Raw genomic sequence first — 25,572 nt, 5'->3', positions numbered from 1 at the left:
TTACCACATGATTAAAATACTCACAGCAGCATTTCAGTAATTTCCCAAACTACACCTGTAGTACTCCATGTGACCATTTTCAAAGTGTAATAAAAATATATATACTGTACAATCCATGATCCCAATCCCTTACTGTAACACATGATCGAAGTCATATCTTACAACAAGTACAGGTCAGTAACTGCTCTTGATTATCTTAAGAAAATTTATCCTTTGTTAGTGCTGCTTCCTTAATTCGTTAAAGCCTACATTCAATCATGAAATTTTAAATCTTTAAATATAACATTTAACTTACTGAGGCAATATAAAACAATAAATTTACTTTATAAATAATTTATCACCTAATTCCTATTGGCTTTATCAAGTGGAAAAGAGCACTTCGATGAACTTAAGGCAAATTTTAAAATTTTGTCGTTATTGCACCTATTATACAAAGGACACAGCTGCCTTTTGCTGCATTGGACGGTTTAGTTAGTTTGATAGTTTTATCAGGTACTCCATACCCATTCCCTGGGCAATGATCCAAAGATTAGAAGCACATAGTAAGTGAAGGGACTAGGCTCTAACACTGATGTTAGCTAGGTAAATTACCTATAGAGACAGGTGACTACATGGGCACCTTGACTATCCAGTCTTCCTCTTCTCTTAAACATTATTTTCTCTTTATAACACTGTTACTGGAATATTACAATACATTACTTACACAGCTGAACCTCATAATTTGCATGCTCTATAATCTGTATCATTCAAGCATACTATTTTTAATGAAGGCTATTTAGAGAAGAGCTTCAATTATTAACAGCTTTTCTTGGTGACCACTGTTATTTTCTTTTACTTGGCAAATCAGAGCAATATTTAGAGAAATAAAGGCAATTTTTTTTAAATAACTCATACATGTGAAATTTTCTATTATCTGCAGCTTCACGATTTACAGTACCTCCAGGAACCTAACCCCAAGAACTACAGGGTTGCATTGTACACTTAAAATTTGTACAGTATAGTGCAAGTATTGTATAGTATTACAGTCTTTTTAATGCCAAACACCATTCAAAATACAGTGAGTCTATGATTAAACAGTAAGTTATCATAGCCTTTGGTGATATGTTTAACTGCGGTTGAATTCTTGAATAAAGTCTAGAAGAGCATCAGTATGAGGATCAGGAACCACTGCCAGCCAGGCTAACACTGCTAATGATGACCGAGCAACACACACCCATCGCCACCACATCACTAATTCTGTTACCTGAAATAACAAATAATGCTTGGATCTTTAGAGTACAGTCAATTTTAACACTGTAAATCTATTAATTTTTCCCCCCAAAAAGAAATTAGATTGCAACCAAGTGTTAATAATGGAAGAGTTTTAGTAGCATCAAATGACGCACACACACATGCACACACACCAAATTGAGGGGGAGAGATTACAACATTTTTGCAGGTCATATTATGTGTAGTAAAGTCTTTACTCGAGATGTTAATCTTCTCACTGTCTTCCATGTAGATCTGCCAGTGTCGCTCATAGAGATCTACATCTTAGGGACAGTGCCCTCAAACATTTAATGAGCAGTAAATTTTGGCCTAGACATGAGAAGATGGTTCTGTGTGGAGGGTGTGCACAGCATAGAAAAAATCCTGCCTTACATAGTGCATGACAGGTTTAATCTAGAGACTTTGACGAGCTTTCTGGGATGGTTTTTATGGTTTTACTGGCTGTTTTTCAGCATCAGTTGATAGATGAAGATATAATATGAAACAGGGATGATTCTGGACAGTTTCAGACCAAAAGTAGATTATAATAGGCCTGAAAGTGGTAGAAATAACTGATTTTGGGCAATTTTCTTGAGGAAGGATTGAGTCCCCTACCCAATCAATCTGTTTTATGGCTTTATACTAGGTCTGCTTCAGTTATTAGGATGGCCTAAACATAACCAATTATATTTGATTATATTTCATTATCTGAGAAACAGGGTAAAAATCAAAGATTTTTTGTGTGATGGTGGATTTAAAATGTGAGGGCAGATATTATATAAGAGAAGCTTGGGAATGTAATTAATGAACAGAGGAAAGGCTGCTTTATTGATTGAAACAACTGTTTTCAAATTGGAATTTGTTGAATATTGTGTAAAACTGGCTAAATTACTGACTTCTGTGCACTTTATAGGATAGCTGAATGGACCAGTTTCTTGCACTCAATCAATAGAACAGAAGCTAGGAAATGGAATGAATTGAAAGGGGATATTAATAAGGTCTTGAGGATGTCTCTCCAAGAGAGAACCCGCAGTAATGGATTTAAATTAGATAAGTTTAGATTTAGAAAGGACATAGGAAAGTATTGGTTTGGAAATAGGGTAGTTGATGAGTGGAACAGTCTACCTAGTTGGGTTATTGAGGCTGGGACTTTGGGTAGTTTCAAATCTAGGTTGGATAAGTACATGAGTGGGAGGGGTTGGATTTGAGTGGGACTTTCACATCAGAGCTTATTTCTTGGGTGGCATTGAAAATTGGGTTGGGCAAATGTTTTGTTAGTGGGATGAATTGTAAAGGACCTGCCTAGTATGGGCCAGCAGGCCTCCTGCAGTGTTCCTCCTTTCTTATGTTATGTTCTTATGAGCAATGTAATTAGTTAAAACTGCACACAGACTGCCAACTTTGCTCCTGTGTACCTACATAAGTTTTCCATAAAATTTAGCATTTCTGATGTCATTACCTTCAGAAAAAGATTACCATTTCAGAACTATTTTTTTTTTTTTTTTTTGGGGGGGGGGGAAATTGCAACACTGTCAGCCCTTTTAATTTCAGGGGTCATGACAGTGAAAGGGTTAATAATCTCTCAACACACGTGAGGTTGTAAGTGAGGCAATCAGAAAAGATCCTTAGTTCTTCTTTATTACTATTATTTAACTGGAATTCATTACCAGAAGATACTAAAAAGTAACCCGGTCTGAAAATCAATTTAAGACTACTCAAAAGCCACTTAATCACCCTAGACTAAATGTTAAATACTCAGTACCCACATACTCAATATGTATTCCCATATCATAATTTCAACAATTACTTTTAAACCTTTTATCCATTGTTGACAGGAATATAATTGAATCATTGTTTTCACAAAAAGCATTTTTGAATATATGAATATATCTCTTGTCTTATATAAATTAGATTCACTTATAATTAATAATCTACTGAACAACTATGATATAATTCTTAGTGTTAAGTAGTCAGTAAGCCAATAATGTTAAGTCAGCCCATAATGCCTAGGCATAATAGAGGCTCTCTTTGCATTGCAACCCATTATTGTAAATACATAATCTATTTGCAAAGACATAAATAAATAAAAAATAAATTAAAATAAATTTTGTGAATGGTTGCTTCTTCTAGACACCTAAGTCTGGTTTTATCTGGATCTCGAACAGTAACAGTTTACCTGTTTTGTTTTGTTTTTCATTGCAAGAGAGGAGAGTGTAGGTTGTTAAAAGGTGTTACACAAGCACTGATAGTGTTCCTTGTTCTCCATGTATATTTGCATTCTTTAACTCTTTTGCTTAGAGTGTTGCAGTTTTGTGTCTCTCCAATGAGACACAGAACTGCAATCTATACAATGAATCTTGTAAAGACCAGCAGTAGTGTTGTAACTATTGTCATGTTTTGGATAACTTAAGCTACAAACTTGGCAAAAAATATGCAAACTAATAAATTTACAAATCTCAGCGATGGTTTGAACAGTGTGGCATGCTAGTAAAATAATAAAGGTCAGCCATAACATTTTTCTTTGTCTTTATTGAATTTCGTCTAGTTTTTTCTTAACCCTTTGACTGTCGCAAGCCCATTTCTGAAACTGTCATTCTATGTCGAAAAATATTCGGAAAAAAAAAAAATTCTTACCAAAATGTTAGGATTATTTTACTGAGTGTTTTAAGTCTAATTTTTTTTTTTTTTTTTTTTGCCATCAGTACTTACTGAGATATAGAGATGCAAAGTTGGCAGAAAATGAGCCGCATATGGCAACAGCGGCGAATGCCGCTCACCTGGTATTCTTTTATTTGCTCCAATTTGAAGATTTCTTGTATTTCTATCTAGGCTGGAATATTGCTGCATACTAACAGCACCTTTCAAGGCAGGTGAAATTGCTGACCTAGAAAATGTACAGAGAACCTTCATGGCGCGCATAAAGGAGATAAAACACCTCAATTACTGGGAGCGCTTGAGGTTCCTGAACCTGTATTCCCTGGAACGCAGGCGGGAGAGATACATGATTATATACACCTGGAAAATCCTAGAGGGACTAGTACTGAACTTGCACAAGAAAATCACTCACTACGAAAGCAAAAGACTTGGCAGACGATGCAACATCCCCCCAATGAAAAGCAGGGGTGTCACTAGCACGTTAAGAGACCATAAAATAAGTGTCAGGGGCCCGAGACTGTTCAACTGCCTCCCAGCATACATAAGGGGGATTACCAACAGACCCCTGGCAGTCTTCAAACTGGCACTGGACAAGCACCTAAAGTCGGTTCCTGACCAGCGGGGCTGTGGCTCGTACGTTGGTTTGCGTGCAGCCAGCAGCAACAGCCTGGTTGATCAGGCTCTGATCCACCAGGAGGCCTGGTCACAGACCGGGCCGCGGGGGCGTTGACCCCCGGAACTCTCTCCAGGTAAACTCCAGGTATTTTCCAATATTTTTCTTTTCTAAGTAACTTATGTGGCCTGTGAGACCAAAGGAAGTGCACTGTTCAAATATACACTCATTGTATACAACACAATAACTGCACAAACATTATAATTATTATATTGTTTACAAAACTTGTTTACATAAATCAACAATACAAAAGATTGTTTATTACTACTGTTCTATAATATATATACATATGTACAGTCACTGAACACTTTCTAGAACTGCTGCAGCTTGTGGAACTCTTTGAAACATGGGTATATGCAGAGTGGCACTTGACACTCCTCACATATAGAACGAGTGTCTCTGCATTTTTGTGGGCATTTTGTGGTATGTGCACAGACAAAACACCTCTTCCGAGTACTTTTCTTGAAAGCAGTAGGAGGCAGTTGTATGGGGTAGTGATCACCAGGCCTCAGACGAGATGGCATGTGTTGGTAATTTCGTGGGTGCTGGTTTATTGCAGGTGTTGCTCCTTGGTACTTGAATATTATTTGTCTGATGACTGACAAACAAAATTCACCATATTTTGGTTTGTTGTTGGTCTTCAACTTGTATATGTTATAAGCATTCAGCATGGAAATATCAAGAAGATGGAAAAAAAGTTTTATGTACCACTTATAACTCTTGCATACACAATCAGCAAACCCAATCTGCACGTCACATTTGTCCACTAAGCGCATACTGAGGTTGTAGTCCATCACAGCTGTAGGTTTTAGAATGTGACATCACGTTTGTCATGCCACCGAAATGCCATGATGTCATTGGCAACAAAGGCCTGCACCTCACCTCTGCGAGTGCCACCGTCGAACCTAGGTATATGCTTATGATTACCACGCACTGTGCCACACACATCTGTCATGTTCACTCGCAAGAAATCACTGAGTATGGGGCTTGTGTACCAGTTATCAGTATATAATATATGCCCCTTACCAAGATATAGTTCCATCATTGTTCTAACCACATCACCAGAGATACCCAATAACTTCCTGGTATCTCTCAATGTATTACTGCCAGTGTACACAATTATATCCAAAACCAGGCCACTTTTGCAATCACACAGTACAAATAACTTTATACCAAAGTGTTTCCTCTTGCTTGGTATATACTTCTTGAATGACAGTCTGCCTTTGAACAAAATCAAAGACTCATCAATAACAAGCTTCCTGAAGGGATAAAAATGCATACAGCACTTTTGTTTCCGGTACATGAACACAGTCCTGATCTTACATAACCTGTTGCTTCTGTCAGGCCTGGTTTTGTCTGAGAAGCGCAGCATACGTAACAGTATATAAAAACGATTCACTGGTATAACATCCCTAAAACCTGAGGTTGAAATCAGGCATTCCGTTGACCAGTATGTGGTGACAGTGTGCTTATACACGTGTGGCATAAGCATTATTGTGGTAAAGAACAGGTACATCTCTGCCACAGTTGTGTCCTTCCACTGGTGTAGCCATGACCTTGGTGAAAGAATTGTGTTTGCCATGGTGTACTCATAGTATGTGTTGCTTTCCCTGACAATAATTACCATCAGGGGTTCATCGAAGAATAACTGAAAGCATTCCAGCTCAGTGGCATTGTTCTCAAGTGTACACGATGGCCGTATTCCACTTTGTGTTTCATCAAAGTCACGAGGATTGGGAACAAAACTGGCAAGTTGCTGCCAATCCCAGATGCGGTCTGCTGGTGAGTTCCGGATATTGAAAGGTGGTTGTGGTTGTGCAGGTTGTGGATGTTGTGGGAGTGTGGGGATGGTTGAGGTTGGTTGTGGCTGTGCTGAGTTAGCACAGCCATCACCACCACCATCACCTGCCCCATGCACATTACACATCTCCATTGTAACAATATCGTCATCGTCATTCTCAGGTCGTGGTGTAGGGCCACGGGAAGTACTCCAAAATTTACTCCTTTGCCTTGGAAGGGCATATGGCACACTACCAGAACGCATGCTGCGTCATACATACTGCCGTTTCACTGGCGAATATTTCCCCTCACTGTCACAACTCGAGCTGCTTTCAATAACTTGGAAATCACTATCATTATCACTTTCACTGCTCAGATCCGAGTCCTGTAGACAGGGAAATAGTTTCCTTTTTTGTCCTGGTACAGGTGAACGTGAATGAGACAGCCCAGCACCAGAGGTGGAAGGTTGAGGGTCATCTGGGTTTTCATCACTAAATATGTTATCCTGGGCACTGCTTTCGGTCACACCCTCTTGAAAACCACAGAATACACTTTCACTGGCACTTCCATCACTGTTAGAACTATCACTTGGGAACAGAAGACCTCCAATTCGGCAAGGAGTGAGGTACTTCTTATCGCGAGGCATGGTGAACATGGACTACCAAGATGGCATTCCCACAATGCACCACTGAGTCCCTGATTTTTTTCACAGGGCACACACCCACCACGCAGACCCATTCTCTTACATGTAGGCCAACCAGCTTTCTCACACTTGATCTGAAGCCGCTAGAATTTACGCGTATTAATACATCGGAAACATTGGCATGTAAGACATACACCTACCATCCGACTTACGACCTGCTCAACTTACGACCACTCGACTTACAACCGTGTTTTTTATGCCAAATTTCTGGGAAATAAACAACTATTTCTGTTGTACACAGTGTTTATCCTAAACCTTACAATATAAAATACAGTACTAACAGCATAAAAAGTAAAGTAAAACATGAAATACCAAAATAAAACAATAAAATAAAGTCATTACAAAAATGTTTTGTTGATATTCAGTAGTAAAGTTCGACTTACGACCATTTCGACTTACGACCGGTTTCTCGGAACCGAACTCGGTCGTAAGTTGGATGGTAGGTGTATATACACGACCGAAACAGTCAAAGGGTTAAAGATAGTCAAAATAATCTTGGAGCTGTAAATATTAAGGGCTCTTAAAAATCCATGATTACACCTCTCTTTATATTTATGTTATGATTGCAAAAATAATGTATGAGGTTTGTTTATATGATGGCATCCTGTAAACGTTTGAAGAAAAGTTTTTTGTCTTCCTTGATGAGTGGAGTACTTAGAAAGGGAAGCTGGTGGTTAAACCCTGTCTCTAGAGTGAATTACCAGCACTTTCCATATAAATATAATGTTGATGCATTTATCATTGCAGTTAGTGAAAACTTTAACCTAAGCACAGTATTTTAATCCCTTGATATATTTTTTTTAAATTAACTTCAAACACTATAGTCACAGTCTATACATTTTTAATGGATACATTTTATGGTACAGAGAAATTTATATTGAAGACAATTTGTTAATACCATACTTTATATTCAGACAACTTACCTCTTTCTCTGAAAATCCTGAGCTCTGATAAACTTGGAAATTAATGAGGACATTTTCAGTGCGTATAGCAACCAGAGATAGCACCAAGGAAGAGATGTAGAATGCTGTGGTCCATGGTACCTTAATACCATGACCAGAAAACACCCCAGTTCCAATAAGGTCACTTCTGCAATCATTTAGTAAAAAAATAAACAAATACAATTAGTTTCTCACTAAAATAAATAAAAATAATACCCCTAATACTCAGTCTTAATTTAAAAAAAATCTAATTCTTATCTGATGTCCTTTACTAAATGCTCAATTTTCACTAAATTTTGTATTGCAATATTATACTATAATTTTATATTTTAGTATATATGTATTATATTTATATTCACTGAGCAATATATTTTATTTGTAGTATACAGTGGACCCCCGCATACCGTTGGCCTTACATAACGTTAAATCCGCATACCAATACATTTTATCGCTAAGATTTTGCCTCGCATACCGCTAAAAAACCCGCTCAACGCTGTTCATCCGAGACGCATCTAATGTGCGGCCTTAGCCAGCCTCACATGTTCCCCCAGTGGCATTGTTTACCAGCCAGCCTCCGCGGTAACATCCAAGCATACAATCGGAACATTTTGTATTATTACAGTGTTTTTGGTGATTTTATCTGCAAAATAAGTGACCATGGGCCCCAAGAAAGCTTCTAGTGCCAACCCTACAGGAATAAGGGTGAGAATTACTATAGAGATGAAGAAAGAGATCATTGATAAGTATGAAAGTGGAGTGCGTGTCTCCGAGCTGGCCAGGTTGTATACAAAACCCCAGTCAACCATCGCTACTATTGTGGGCAACAAAAAGGCAATCAAGGAAGCTGTTCTTGCCAAAGGTTCAACTGTGTTTTCGAAACAGAGATCGCAAGTGATGGAAGATGTTGAGAGACTCTTATTGGTGTGGATAAATGAAAAACAGATAGCAGGAGATAGCATCTCTCAAGTGATCATAAGTGAAAAGGCTAGGAAGTTGCATCAGGATTTAATTAAAAAAATGCCTGCAACTAGTGATGATGTGAGTGAATTTAAGGCCAGCAAAGGTTGGTTTGAGAGATTTAAGAAGCGTAGTGGCATACATAGTGTGATAAGGCATGGTGAGGCTGCCAGTTCGGACCACAAAGCAGCTGAAAAATATGTGCAGGAATTCAAGGAGTACATAGACAGTGAAGGACTGAAACCTGAACAAGTGTTTAATTGTGATGAAACAGGCCTGTTTTGGAAGAAAATGCCAAGCAGGACCTACATTACTCAGGAGGAAAAGGCACTCCCAGGACATAAGCCTATGAAAGACAGGCTTACTCTGTTGATGTGTTCCAATGCTAGTGGTGATTGCAAAGTGAAGCCTTTATTAGTGTATCACTCAGAAACTCCCAGAGCATTCAGGCAAAAGAATATCCTCAAGGCTAATTTGTGTGTGCTGTGGAGGGCAAACAGTAAGGCATGGGTCACTAGGGACTTTTTCTATGACTGGTTACACCATGCATTTGCCCCCAATGTGAAAGATTACCTAACTGAAAAGAAATTAGACCTTAAGTGCCTCCTGGTGTTAGACAATGCCCCTGGTCATCCTACAGACGTGGCAGAGCGACTTTATGGAGACATGAAGTTCATTAAGGTGAAGTTTTTGCCTCCTAATACCACTCCTCTCCTGCAGCCCATGGACCAGCAGGTTATTGCAAACTTCAAAAAACTGTACACAAAAGCTCTGTTTGAAAGGTGCTTTGTAGTGACCTCAGAAACTCAACTGACTCTAATAGAGTTTTGGAGAGATCACTTTAATATCCTCAATTGTGTAAACCTTATAGGTAAGGCTTGGGAGGGAGTGACTAAGAGGACCTTGAACTCTGCTTGGAAGAAACTGTGGCCAGAATGTGTAGACCAAAGGGATTTTGAAGGATTTGAGGCTAACCCTGAGAGGAGTATGCCAGTTGAGGAATCAATTGTGGCATTGGGGAAGTCCTTGGGGTTGGAGGTTAGTGGGGATGATGTGGAAGAGTTGGTGGAGGAGGACAATGAAGAACTAACCACTGATGAGCTGCTAGATCAACTTCAACAGCAAGACGCCAGACCTGAGGAAACTGGTTCGGAGGAGGGGAGAGAGAAATTGAAGAAGTTGCCTACTACAAAGATTAAGGAAATCTATGCAATGTGGCTGAAAGTGCAAACCTTTATGGATGAAAATCATCCTCACACAGCTATTGCAAGCCGTGCTGGTGACTATTACACTGACAATGTTGTGAAACACTTTAGGGAAGTCATAAAGGAACGAGAGGTACAGGCCACTATGGACAGATATGTTGTGCGACAGAAGTCCAGTGACTCTGAAGCTGGTCCTAGTGGCATTAAAAGAAGAAGGGAAGTAACCCCAGAAAAGGACTTGACACCTCAAGTCTTAATGGAAGGGGATTCCCCTTCTAAACACTAGACTCTCTCCTCCTCCCATCCCATCAATCATCACCAGATCTTCAATAAAGGTAAGTGTCATGTAATTGTGCATGCCTTTTTCAGTTTGTGTGTATTAAAATTAATATTTCATGTGGTAAAAATGTTTTTTTTTCATACTCTGGGGTGTCTTGCACGGAGTAATTTGATTTCCATTATTTCTTATGGGGAAAATTCATCTGCATAACGATAATTTCGCATAACAATGAGCTCTCATGAACGGATTAATATCGTTATGTGGGGGTCCACTGTATTGTTAATATTAATCTTAGCTTAAGACTTGCAATAATATGTGGTCCTTATGGATTTAGAGCTTAATTTGATTACAATAATAATAATAAAACTGTAATTAGCTTAAGATTGCTTGAAATGCTATACATAGTTCTAGAGTTTTCCTTATTAACCTGCTATTGTAATTCTAACTTATATACGTATACGTATGTATTTGAAAAGTAGTTATCTAATCTTTTAATTTCATACATTTTTTACCACATCAGTCATTTCTCACCAAGGTAGGGTGACCTAAAGAAGAAAACACATTCATCACCACTCATTCAATAACTGTCCTGTCAAAGGTCAAAGACATCACAATTCAGATAACCCTCTGAACCGCAACATCCACAAGACCAATTTGTTTTCCTCAAATGATTTCATTCCATACATTTCATAAGTTTACACAACAGAATATACTGTACAGTAGCTTGTGTTTACAGGTGATTACAAACCATAAAAACATGTGAACAGCTAAGCATTCATCAATATCTGATGTGAGAGCTACCCTCGTCCACTGGGATCCCAAGCAGTTGGAGATGACTTCATTAAAGGCTCTTTCATTCCCCTACACACATGACTCACACACAAAAAAAGGAATATTTTGGTACATACCTATCACAGGCAGCCACCAGACATATGGTAGTGAGAAAAATGATGAGAGCAAAAAATGCATGAGCCAAGCTTGAGGGATACAATAGGCCAGGAACTTTCATGGGATCTTTGTCCAGCAAAAATATCTGAAACAAAATTTCCTCTTAATTTATATAAGCTAACCTATAAAGATTCATTAACTTATATTAGGTACAACTTCCACCTGAAGTTCTCACAGATCACATACTTTTGGTCTATCTCAACTCATATCTGCCTTATACAACTTCACATTACCTCAACATTATTTTATTTAATGAATGCTTTCAAACAACTCATAAGTTACAGTATGTATAATCTTTTTATATTTTTATATGTATCCTTTTTTTACCTATATATTTTTTTCTAATTTTTTGAGTATTTACTATATGTACTCTGAATTCTCTTATTTTCTACAATATTGTGCAAGTTACTAGTACATGTAATATAGTTTCACTTGCTCTTATTTCCAACTACTGATATTGCAATTTGTTTTGTAAGCATATACTGTACTGGAATTACTTAGTAAGTTTATTTAGGTACAGGTCCACATAAGTACAATTATCATATACTGTATAGTAACATAAGTGTAAATTACTTAAGATAACCCAAAAAAAGTCAGACAAAGTGACTTATTTCTATTGGATTCCTTGTAATATCTTATTATCTTTTAACTGCAATACATTTTTTACCATATTCACTGTAGCAGCAAATCATTCCTTGTATCAATTTCTTGCACAATTCACAGTTTACGTATTTATTTCTCTTTGATCAGAAGTTTAAATTACCATTAATTTTTAAATATCTCTAGTGTTTATTAGCTTAAGAAATACCCTCACACAGAATACATACAATAAACTCTCTCATTCATTCATGTTGATTCGCCGGTACTTCCAGCCCGGGTCTTCTCCAGATGGTGACCCGGCATTTAAAATTTTTTTATGTTAATGCCCAGGGTTTGTTACCTGGACCTTAGCAATGAGAGTCGCTACTCTCACCGCTGGGCAACAGCGACCAGTCCAATAAACTCTCTTATAACTTGTGCAATACATTCCTGAAAATAAGTACTTAATGAAAATTACAGGCATGTGAAAAGAACATATGAGAAAAAACAGGGTTACATTCCAAACACCTCCAAATTTGCCAAACATTGTTTTTTATATTGACAAAGATGTTAGGCCTCAATCTGAGAAGAACCAGACTGGCAGAGGCCCATTAGTCTTATGTTTTAATAGTGAGTGAAGTATGGAGAAACTTAAAACTGTATTGCCAAGTTGATTTATCCTTGATCAGGCAAGCAAGCAGGTAGGGTGGGTAAGTGGGTGGATTTGGGTAGGAAGGTGGCTAAGTGAATGAGTCTGGGTAGGTGAGTGGGTTTGGGTAGGTTTGGGTAGGTTTAGGTAGGATTGGGTAGCTCAGAGTTGGTGGGTGGGTGTGTTTGCATTTGTGCATGCATGTACAGTAGGCATATTTTTTTTTAACATATCAGTTATTTCCCACCAAGGCAGGGTGACCCAAAAAGAAAGAAAAAACTTTCATCATCATTCAACACTTTTACCATCACTCATACATAATCACTGTCTTTGCAGAGGCGCTCAGATACAACAGCTTAGACATCCCTCCAAATTTCCAATATCCCAAATCCCTACTTTAAAGTGCTGGGATTGTACGTACTTCCCATTTCCAGGACTTGAGTCCGGCTAACCGGTTTCCCTGAATCCCTTCACAAAATATTACCCTGCTCATACTCTAACATGCTCACACATGCTTGCTGGAAGTCCAAGCCCCTTGCCCACAAAACCTCCTTTACCCCCTCCCTCCCTCCAACCTTTTCGGGGATGACCCCTACCCCGCCTTCCTTTCCCTACAGATTTATACGCTCTCCAAGTCATTCTACTTTGTTCTGTTCTTTCTAAATGACCAAACCACCTCAAGAGCCCCTCTTCAGCCCACTGACTAATACTTTTAGTAACTCCACACCTCCTAATTTCCACACTATGAATTCTCTGCATAATATTTACACCACACATTGCCCTAAGACAGGACATCTCCACTGCCTCCAGTTGCCTCCTCGCTGCAGCATTTACAACCCATGCTTCACACCCATATAAGAGTGTTGGTACCACTATTCTCTCATACATTCCCCTCTTTGCCTCCGTGGATAACATTCTTTGTCTCCACAGATACCTCAATGCACCACTCACCTTTTTTCCTTCATCAATTCTGTGGTTAACCTCATCCTTCATAAACCCATCCACTGACAAGTCAACTTCCAAATATCTGAAAACTTTCACTTCTTCCATACTCCCTCCCTCCAATGCGATATCCAATTTTTCTTTATCTAAATCATTTGATACCCTCATCACCTTACTCTTATCTATGTTCACTTTCAACTTTCTACCTTTACATACGCATGTACGTATATCAATAAATTAAAGAAAAGTTAGCTTTGTGTTAAATAAACACATATGAAGTGAATATATTCTTTGATGGTAAAGGTTTCAGTAACTCAAATTACAGTCAACTTACCAACAGACAATGTGCTAGAGTTATCCCTGCAAGGAGACCTTGGCTTAGTACTGAGAAGGTTCTGAAGCCTCCTTGGAGAAAAATTGCATGGGAAGATCGTGTTGGAACCTGGCTAACATCATGAAGGTCTTCATTCTTTCTACGTACACCATTAAATTCATTTCTGGCCACAACAAATCCACCCAGTTTTTCATGATATATTGTACTTATATTATTAAGTGGATGTGAAGTTGAAGCAGCAAATATGAGCTTTGGTACTGATAATGGACAATCTTTATCCTCTTTAGTAACATTTATTATGTCATCATCCATTTCTTTTAGCTGAAGGCTTATGTAAGATTCTTCATTTGCATTGGTCACCAATAGCAACGTTGAATCCCTTTTTTTTTTGTGCTTCTTATTCTTAGGAGTCTCTTCTTCATCCGATGGTAGAGGTGGTGCTGAGGCCACATAATCTGATTCTTCATATTCATTTTTCATCAGAGGAATATCTGCCACTTTGAGTGACTTCGTTTCAAACTTATCATTAAGTATCTGTGCTTTATCATTTCCTTTCAAAGGTTTAATTTTTAAGTTATCAATGATGTAATCTTCTGACACATTGTCTCTGGTTGGTCTCTTTTCCTCTTGATACTGAAAATTATTTTCTCTGTTTTTATTTGTATCTAAGTCAGGTTCAGATTTCTGCTGTTTATCTTTTTGTTTTGCAGATCTCCTCTTTGTATCTTTAACTGTTACACTTGCTTCATCAAGTAATGCAGAAATCCTAGAAGAAAGAAGGTCTGTATCATTGGAGTCTTTCTCCTCATTAATTTTCTGTGGTGGAGCTTTAGGGAATGATGCTTTTGTGTTATCTCTGTAAGAATTACTAAAGCTGTTCTTCTCCTTTAGGGATTCTGCAGATGGTTCAGTTTTTATTCCTTTCTTATTACGATATGTCTTCTTTTCTGGAGATTCAATTTCTATAGCCAAGGAGGTTTCAAAGGATTCTTTGGATTTAACCTCCCATCGTCTTCTGCGGCTACCTCCAATACTTTTTGCAGAAGGTACTCTTTGCAAATCATTCATTATCCTGCAATGCATTGTTACAATTTGTTAATTAGTATATTGCATTTCAATATGAAATGTCTATACAATTTAAAATAATGGTTTACTTTGTTAAGTTAAACATTCCATACCATGTTAAGTTAAATGAAAGAAAACTATTTTCATGCCAAGTAATATATTATAATAATAATAATAATAATAATAATAATAATAATAATAATAATAATAATAATAATAATAATAATAATACAGTGGAACCCCAAGTTGCGGTCATAATTCGTTCCAGAAGGTTGTTCAAGTGCTGTTACCAAACGAATTTGTTCCCATAAGGAATAATGTAAATTAGATTAGTCCGTTTCAGACCCCCAAAAATACACTTACAAAAGCACTTACAATAATGCAATAATACATACTTATAATAATACATAATTGTTCGAGTTGGGAGGTGGCCGAAACTCAGGGTACCACTGTACAGTAATTTTATAATTTTATAATAATTTATAATAATTTATAATAATTTATAATAATTTATAATAATTTTATAATAATAATATTAATAATAGAGTGGAACCTCAGTACTCAAACAGCTCCCTACTTGAACAATTCAAACACTTTGTTCAGTAAAAAAACTGCTCGGTAGCTGACCATTTGCTTGTTACTCAACCAAACAAAAATGACTTGCCAGAACTTCACTGAAACTATTTCATGTTCACATTTTTGGTGTGTTTTTTGTATTATTTGTATAAATAAGTCATCACCATGGTGCCTACAAAGATTAGTGATAACAGTGAACCAAAAAGAAAATTGGTTGGGAAAAATTCATTTAGTACTCGAACAGCCTTCTGGAATGAATTAAGTTCGAGTACCGAGGTTCCACTGTAATAGTTTTGAATTTTGTTATTCTTGAGCACCTGTTCCTTCAAGTCATAAATGCATCAACAACAATGAATAGGAAATACCAAAGTTTACATTCAAGAGTGACGGTATACTATACTGGTAATTAAGAAGTACATACATTATTACTGAAGTAATAATGTACATGTATCAGAATTGGGCCTTTAAAAACCCAGCAACTATTTTAAGACAAATTGCTATTACAGGCTGAGTGACAAGCATGCGTACATGCACGTTATTCTGTAATTTACTTCCTATTGTAAACTTAAGAATCTGGGGCTTTGTTTAGTTATCCTTGATAAAATCTTCATAATTTATCACAACTATATGCTTAGAACAATTATGTGCTTAACAGAAATAATTTAGAAATTAAAAAGCACCATACCTGTATATAATATCATGAAACCTAGCAACTCCTCTGTACTCGCCTAGTTATGATTGCGGAGGAGGGGGTTGGAAGCAAATCTCACATTTTGTTCTTTCCCACCTATTAACCTCTGGGATCTTCCTCACTCATCAGGATCTGCATATCTCTTCACTTGTCAGCCTCTGCAGCCTCCCTCATCCATCAGCCTTGGGGCTCTTCCTCACCTGTAAGCCTCTGGTATCCTCCTCACCCATCAGCTTCTGGGATCCTCCTTACCTGTCAGCCTCTGGGATATTCTTCACTTATTAACCTCTGGGGTCTCACCCATCACACTCCAGAATCCTCCTCACCCATCACCTGGGATCTTACTCACCCATCCCATCACCCTCTAGTATCCTCCTCACCCATCCCATCACCCTCTAATATCCTCCTCACCTATCCCATCACCCTCTAGTATCCTCCTCACCCATCCCATCACCCTCTAGTATCCTCCTCACCCATCCCATCACCCTCTAGTATCCTCCACACTCATCCCATCACCCTCTAGTATCCTCCTCACCCATCCCATCACCCTCTAGTATCCTCCTCACCCATCCCATCACCCTTTAGTATCCTTCTCACTCATCCCATCACCTTCTAGCATCCTCCTCACCCATCCCATCACCTTCTAGCATCCTCCTCACTCATCCCATCACCCTCTAGTATCCTCCTCACTCATCCCATCACCCTCTAGTATCCTCCTCATGCATCCCATCACCCTCTAGTATCCTCACCCATCCCATCACCCTCTAGTATCCTCCTCACTCATCCCATCACCCTCTAGTATCCTCCTCACCTATCCCATCACCCTCTAGTATCCTCCTCACTCATCCCATCACCCTCTAGTATCCTCCTCACCCATCCCATCACCCTCTAGTATCCTCCTCACCCATCCCATCACCCTCTAGCATCCTCCTCACTCATCCCATCACCCTCTAGTATCCTCCTCACTCATCCCATCACCTTCTAGCATCCTCCTCACCCATCCCATCACCCTCTAGTAAACTCCTCACCCATCCCATCACCCTCTAGCATCCTCCTCACTCATCCCATCACCCTCTAGTATCCTCCTCACTCATCCCATCACCTTCTAGCATCCTCCTCACCCATCCCATCACCCTCTAGTATCCTCCTCACTCATCCCATCACCCTCTAGTATCCTCCTCACCCATCCCATCACCCTCTAGTATCCTCCTCACTCATCCCATCACCCTCTAGTATCCTCCTCACTCATCCCATCACCCTCTAGTATCCTCCTCACTCATCCCATCACCCTCTAGTATCCTCCTCACTCATCCCATCACCCTCTAGTATCCTCCTCACTCATCCCATCACCCTCTAGTATCATCCTCACCCATCCTATCACCCTCTAGTATCCTCCTCACTCATCCCATCACCCTCTAGTATCCTCCTCACTCATCCCATCACCCTCTAGTATCCTCCTCACCCATCCCATCACCCTCTAGTATCCTCCTCACTCATCCCATCACTCTCTAGTATCCTCCTCACTCATCCCATCACCCTCTAGTATCCTCCTCACTCATCCCATCACTCTCTAGTATCCTCCTCACTCATCCCATCACCCTCTAGTATCCTCCTCACTCATCCCATCACCCTCTAGTATCCTCCTCACTCATCCCATCACCCTCTAGTATCCTCCTCACTCATCCCATCACCCTCTAGTATCCTCCTCACTCATCCCATCACTCTCTAGTATCCTCCTCACTCATCCCATCACTCTCTAGTATCCTCCTCACTCATCCCATCACCCTCTAGTATCCTCCTCACTCATCCCATCACTCTCTAGTATCCTCCTCACTCATCCCATCACCCTCTAGTACCATCCTCACTCATCCCATCACTCTCTAGTATCCTCCTCACTCATCCCATCACCCTCTAGTATCCTCCTCACTCATCCCATCAGTATCCTCCTCACTCATCCCATCACCCTCTAGTATCCTCCTCACTCATCCCATCACCCTCTAGTATCCTCCTCACTCATCCCATCATCCCTCCTCACATATCCCATCACCCTCTAGTATCCTCCTCACTCATCCCATCACCCTCTAGTATCCTCCTCACTCATCCCATCACCCTCTAGTATCATCCTCACTCATCCCATCACCCTCTAGTATCCTCCTCACTCATCCCATCACCCTCTAGTATCCTCCTCACTCATCCCATCACTCTCTAGTATCCTCCTCACTCATCCCATCACCCTCTAGTATCCTCCTCACTCATCCCATCACCCTCTAGTATCCTCCTCACTCATCCCATCACCCTCTAGTATCCTCCTCACTCATCCCATCACCCTCTAGTATCCTCCTCACTCATCCCATCACCCTCTAGTATCTCCTCCTCACTCATCCCATCACCCTCTAGTACCATCCTCACTCATCCCATCACTCTCTAGTATCCTCCTCACTCATCCCATCACCCTCTAGTATCCTCCTCACTCATCCCATCACCCTCTAGTATCCTCCTCACTCATCCCATCACCCTCTAGTATCCTCCTCACTCATCCCATCACCCTCTAGTATCCTCCTCACTCATCCCATCACCCTCTAGTATCCTCCTCACTCATCCCATCACTCTCTAGTATCCTCCTCACTCATCCCATCACCCTCTAGTATCATCCTCACTCATCCCATCACCCTCTAGTATCCTCCTCACTCATCCCATCACTCTCTAGTATCCTCCTCACTCATCCCATCACCCTCTAGTATCCTCCTCACTCATCCCATCACCCTCTAGTATCCTCCTCACTCATCCCATCACCCTCTAGTATCCTCCTCACTCATCCCATCACTCTCTAGTATCCTCCTCACTCATCCCATCACCCTCTAGTATCATCCTCACTCATCCCATCACTCTCTAGTATCCTCCTCACTCATCCCATCACCCTCTAGTATCCTCCTCACTCATCCCATTACCCTCTAGTATCATCCTCACTCATCCCATCACCCTCTAGTATCCTCCTCACTCATCCCATCACCCTCTAGTATCCTCCTCACTCATCCCATCACCCTCTAGTATCCTCCTCACTCATCCCATCATCCCCTGGTATCTTCCTCACTCATCAGCCTTTGGAATTTTTCTTCAATCATCACTCTCTGGGGTCCCCCTTACCCGTCACCTTCTAGAATCTTCTTCACTCGTCACTCTGGGATCTTTCTCACCCATCAGCCTCTCTGATCTTCATCCGTCATCCTTTGGGATAAATTTTACCCAACAGCCGCTGGGATATCGTTCTCACCCATCAGAGTGGAATCTTTCTTACCTGTCAGCCTCTTTAATCTTTACCCGTCAGCCTGTGGTATCTTCTTCACCCGTCAGCCTCTGGGATCTTCTTCACCCGTCAGCCTCTGGGATTTTTTTCCTCACCCGTTAGCTTCTGGGCTCATTTTTAGAGCTGGAATCTGTTGTTGTATTTGTTGTTAGAGGTTCAGAGGGCCACCACAGATTTTACCGTACTGAAGCCTGCTTCCTGGGAGTCCGGGGAGTATTTATTGCACATATCTGGGGTGGAACTGGAAAAAAAAATTTCCTTCGGAAACAGAAACAGTAGCAATTGTTCCTTATTAGGTTAGAGATTGTTTTTTCTTTGCACGAGCCCCGGCAGAATGGAATGTAAGACGCCGCCAATTAGTATTGCAGTTGTTAAAGGCTGCCGAAGCTGTTGCCTTACTAAGCAACTGTTCCTAGCTCCGACTAACCCATACGAAGTCTCCCTTATTATCAACGCACTAAAAAACAAGGCAGGAGATTTAAATACCTTACCACCCTTTATATACAAAAAACTGTCACAAGTGCTATCACCAATCATTGCAACACTCTTTAACAAATCCATAAAATCCTCCACCTTCCCTACAGTACTCAAAATAGCAAGGGTCACCCCGATCCACAAAGGAGGAGACCAAACAGAGTTGAATAACTATAGGCCAATATCCAACTTACACCCTCTCTCAAAAATCTTCGAAAAATTAATTCATAAACGAATCTACTCCTACCTTATCTCCCAAAACATACTCAACCCCTGCCAATTTGGGTTCAGGCCTAATAAAAATACTAATGATGCTATTATACACATGCTAGAACATATATACACTGCAATAGAGAAAAAAGAAGTCCCACTGGGGATCTTCATTGACTTACGTAAAGCTTTTGATACAGTTGACCATGACTTGCTCCACGTAAAATTGTCACACTATGGTATAAGAGGGCACTCCCTCAACTACCTCAAGTCATACCTCAGCAACAGAAGCCAATATGTGTACGCAAATGGGGCAAACTCTTCTGCGCAACCAATTACAGTTGGTGTCCCACAGGGAAGTGTCCTTGGCCCTCTTCTCTTTCTCCTATACATAAATGACCTTCCAAATGCTTCGCAATTACTCAAACCCACACTATTTGCAGATGACACTACATACGTCTTCTCTCACCCGAGCCCAGTCACGCTAGCCAATACTGTAAATACCGAATTACAGAAAATATCTACCTGGATGAGGACTAACAAACTTACACTAAACATTGACAAAACCTACTTCATTCAGTTTGGTAACAGAGCTACAGATGTCCCTCTTAACATAATGATAAACGGATCACCTATCACAAAGCTAACAGAGGGAAAATTCTTAGGAATCCACCTTGATAATAGACTCAAATTTCATACACATATACAACAAATTTCTAAGAAAATTTCCAAGAATGTAGGCATACTATCGAAGATACGGTACTATGTTCCACAGTCAGCCCTCCTGGCCCTATATCACTCTCTTATTTACACCTATCTCACCTATGGAATTTGTGCATGGGGCTCAACAACAATTAACCATCTCAGACCACTAATTACCCAACAAAAGGCTGCAGTTAGAATGATAACAAATTCTCACTACAGGCAGCACACTCCACCAATATTCAATACACTAAACCTTCTCACCATACAAAACATCCATACTTATTACTGCACCTATTACATACATAGAACACTTAACTCTGATATTAACCCTCCCCTCAAACATCTCCTTGCCAACCTCAACAGAACACATGACCATAATACAAGGCACAGATCACTCTTTGATGTTCCTCGTGTCCATCTCACACTATGCAAAAACTCAATGCACATAAAAGGCCCTAAAATCTGGAATTCATTACCTGTAAATATAAAAGAAACACTACCTGTTTATAAATTCAAGTCTCTTCTCAAAGATCACTTACTCACCCAAAACCAAATAAATACTGAATAACTGAACCTTATAAATTGTATATCTTAAATGTTTCTCACAATTATATCACATAAATGTTAAACCTAAAACCCAATCTAACTTTATTATTTTTTAAATACACTACCTAACAGAATACTCCATACGACTGAATGTACAACAATGCATGCAACCATATGACCTGTCTTTGTAATACTCATTTGTGCTTTATAGTTATCTGTTTACAATAATGTATTATCACTGATTTCATCATTGCTTAGTTAATTTTAAGCCAGCCCGAAATGCTATGCATAGTATAAGTGGCTTTGGCATGCTGCTCTTATCTGTATTTTTTTGTACCTCTGTATGTATGCTCAAATTGTTAATAAATAAATAAATAAATGAATAAGCCTTACCTTCTTGAGAATTGGAACTATGCTCCAGTTCCCCGAATTAAGCCTGAATGCCTTCCATATCCCCCCCCCCGGGCGCTGTATAATCATACGGGTTTAGCGCTTCCCCTTTGATTATAATAATAATAATTCTTGGGAGTCGGAAAAATGTTTTTATTTTTATTTATTTATTTTATTTATTAATTTGAACATGATACAGAGAAGTACAAGGAATACAATTTTTAAAGTGCAGCATGTCATAGCCCCTTGTATGCAGAGCATTATGGGCAGCTTAAAATTAACTTAAGATTACTAAGCAATGATATATTTAGTGGTACAAAAATTATTGCAAAACAGATAACAATTTAGTACAAATGAGTATTACAAAGACAGGTCATATGGTCATTACTGTGTTGCTGTGTAATCAGTAGTATGGAGTATTCTCTTAGGTAATGAAGTTAAATAGTAACAAAGTTTGATTGGGTCACAGGTTGACATTTATGAGATACAATAATGAGATACAATTATTCAGTATTTATTTAGTTGTGGGTGAGTAAGTGATTTTTGAGAAGAGACTTAAATTTATAAACAGACAGAGTTTCTTTTATATTCACAGGTAATGAATTCCAGATTTTAGGGCCTTTTCTATCTAGGCCTTGTTCTATCTAGGCTGGAATATTGCTGCACTCTAACAGCACCTTTCAAGGCAGGTGAAATTGCCGACCTAGAAAATGTACAGAGAACCTTCACGGCGCGCATAACGGAGATAAAACACCCCAATTACTGGGAGCGCTTGAGGTTTCTAAACCTGTATTCCCTGGAACGCAGGAGGGAGAGATACATGATTATATACACCTGGAAAATCCTAGAGGGACTAGTACCGAACTTGCACACGAAAATCACTCACTACGAAAGCAAAAGACTTGGCAGACGATGCACTATCCCCCCAATGAAAAGCAGGGGTGTCACTAGCACGTTAAGAGACCATACAATAAGTGTCAGGGGCCCGAGACTGTTCAACTGCCTCCCAGCACACATAAGGGGGATTACCAACAGACCCCTGGCAGTCTTCAAGCTGGCACTGGACAAGCACCTAAAGTCAGTTCCTGATCAGCCGGGCTGTGGCTCGTACGTTGGTTTGCGTGCAGCCAGCAGCAACAGCCTGGTTGATCAGGCGCTGATCCACCAGGAGGCCTGGTCACAGACCGGGCCGCGGGGGCGTTGACCCCCGAAACTCTCTCCAGGTAAACTCCAGGTATATGTGTTTGAAATTTGAGTCTATTATCAAGGTGGATTCCTAAGAATTTTCCCTCTGTGAGTTTTGTGATAGGTGATCCATTTATCGTTATGTTAAGAGACACATCTGTAGCTCTGTTACCAAACTGAATGTAGTAGGTTTTGTCAATGTTCAGAGTAAGTTTGTTGGTCCTCATCCAGGTTGATATTTTCTGTAATTCGGTATTTACAGTATTGGCTAGCATGACTGGGCTCGGGTGAGAGTAGACGTATGTAGTGTCATCTGCAAATAGTGTGGGTTTGAGTAGTTGCGATGCATTTGGTAGGTCATTTATGTATATGAGAAAGAGAAGAGGGCCAAGGACACTTCCCAGTGGGACACCAACTGTAATTGGCTGTGCGGAAGAGTTTGCCCCATTTGTGTACACATATTGGCTTCTGTTGCTGAGGTATGACTTTAGGTAGTTGAGGGAGTGCCCTCTTATACTATAGTGTGACAATTTTACGTGGAGCAAGTCGTGGGCAGCTGTATCAAAAGCTTTACGTAAGTCAATGAAGATCCCCAGTGGGACTTCTTTTTTCTCTATTGCTGTATAAATATGTTCAAGCATGTGGATAATAGCATCATTAGTATTTTTATTAGGCCTGAACCCAAATTGACAGGGGTTGAGTATGTTGTGGGAGATGAGGTAGGAATAGATACGCTTATGGATTAATTTTTCAAAGATTTTAGAGAGAGGGTGTAAGTTGGATATTGGCCTATAGTTATTCAAGTCTGTGTGGTCTCCTATATGTATCGGGGTGACCCTTGCTATTTTGAGAACTGTAGGATTATTATTATTATAATCAAGGGGGAAGCGCTAAACCCGGAGGATTATACAGCGCCTGGGGGGGGGGATGTGGAAGGCATTCAGGCTTAATTCGGGGAACTGGAGCTCAGATCCAATTCCCTAAATCAAGAGCCCCTCACCAACATCAAGGAACCTTCCTTGAGGGGAGAGAACTGTAGGAAAGGTAGAGGATTCAATGGATTTGTTAAAGTGTTGCAATGATTGGTGATAGTACATGTGACAATTTTTTGTATATAATGGGTGGTAAGGTATTTAAATCTCCTGTCTTGTTTTTTAGTTTGTTGATAATAAGGGAGACTTCAGTTGGGTTAGTCGGAGCTAGGAACAGTGTATTCGGGTAGTTGCCAGTGAGGTAGTCACTGGGTGGGGTATCTGAGCTTGGGATTTTATTGGCAAGGCTTTTTCCTATAGTGGAGAATTTGTGGGGGAATTTTAAAGGAGGCAAAGTTTCCTCCGGAAAGAGATATAGAAACACTAAGTTCCCGATTAGGTCAGGTAAATTCCCGTGTTTAAATCCTTGCAGAGCTAGACACCCACACACCATCCCCATGACTAAGTAATATCAGGCTTTCCTGAAGCTGATATATGCCCGAAATGTTCATGCATTTTACTACATGTAAACTGCTGTATAGCCCTTGTGGCTTAGCACTTCTTTTTGATTATAATAATAATAATAATAATAATACATGTAAACTACACATTGTATAATATGCAAAGAAAAAATTTTTGAATTTTGAATTGAATTGCCCAGCATTATTATTACAATCAAAGGGGAAGCGCTAAACCCGGAGGATTATACAGCGCCTGGGGGGGGATGTGGAAGGCATTCAGGCTTAATTTGGGGAACTGGAGCACAGATCCAATTCCCTAAATCAAGAGCCCCTCACCAACATCAAGGAACCTTCCTTGAGGGGAATTGCCCAGCAGCAAGCAGTGTATGATGATGATGATGACAAACGTCCCAGATCAAGAACCCCTCACCAGTATCATGAAACCTCCCTTAAAGGGGGTTGAAAAAGACGCTCGCACTCTGCTGGCGCAGATTATTATTATAATCAAAAAGAAGCGCTAAGCCACAAGGGCTATACAGCTTCTGCTGGCGCAGAACCACGGCCACATGAGTCATTGTTTAAGGGCTGATTTATTTTATTTTTAAATCAGAGGGGAGCGCTAAACCCGTAGAGGTCATATAGCGCAGGAGGGGGAAGGAATGGCAGATAATTAGGTTCGGGCCAAGAAAAGGGAAGGTCATTTTCCTTGGATCAAAAGCGCCTAGGCTTGAAGGGTCGTGGAAACTAGTTCCAGCCTTATGAGCTTGTTATTCAGTTATTTCATGCATGAAATACTTTATTATTAACGTTACGTGGAAGCGCTAAACCCATAGTAGCCATACAGCGCTTGGGAAAATGCCCAGACCATGGCATCTTGGTATAGAGGATATATCTTCTGCAACTCTATTGCTATCCTTTGGCATCCTAATAGATATGACTACTTCCACAAGTGGGTCCCGCCCAGCTCTCTCTAACTGTTGCAACTCTCCACCTCTTGCATTGGCTCTACTGTCAGTCTCTGCCATAATGTTCCTGTGTAAGAAAAAATAGCCTGGTGTGGGTAATTATTACAATCAAAACTAAGAGCTTAACCCATCAGGG

The 25,572-nt window shown here is 39.9% G+C and overlaps 1 protein-coding gene across 1 annotated transcript; it reads right to left on the bottom strand.

Moving 5' to 3' along the window:
- Window positions 1-317: 317 nt before the first annotated feature.
- Window positions 318-19,854, bottom strand: LOC128685794 (uncharacterized). The gene is made up of 5 exons (XM_053772453.2): window positions 19,521-19,854; window positions 13,894-14,965; window positions 11,350-11,474; window positions 7,982-8,147; window positions 318-1,243 (listed from the first exon to the last, which is right to left on the bottom strand). The coding sequence occupies exons 2-5, from the start codon at window positions 14,959-14,961 to the stop codon at window positions 1,106-1,108; spliced, it is 1,497 nt and encodes a 498-aa protein (XP_053628428.1). The 5' UTR covers window positions 14,962-14,965; window positions 19,521-19,854; the 3' UTR covers window positions 318-1,105.
- Between the last annotated feature and the right edge of the window lie 5,718 nt (window positions 19,855-25,572).

This window comes from Cherax quadricarinatus, chromosome 23 (assembly GCF_038502225.1).
Source record: "Cherax quadricarinatus isolate ZL_2023a chromosome 23, ASM3850222v1, whole genome shotgun sequence".
NCBI lineage: Eukaryota > Metazoa > Arthropoda > Malacostraca > Decapoda > Parastacidae > Cherax > Cherax quadricarinatus.
This window is presented reverse-complemented; position numbering and strand designations above follow the sequence as displayed.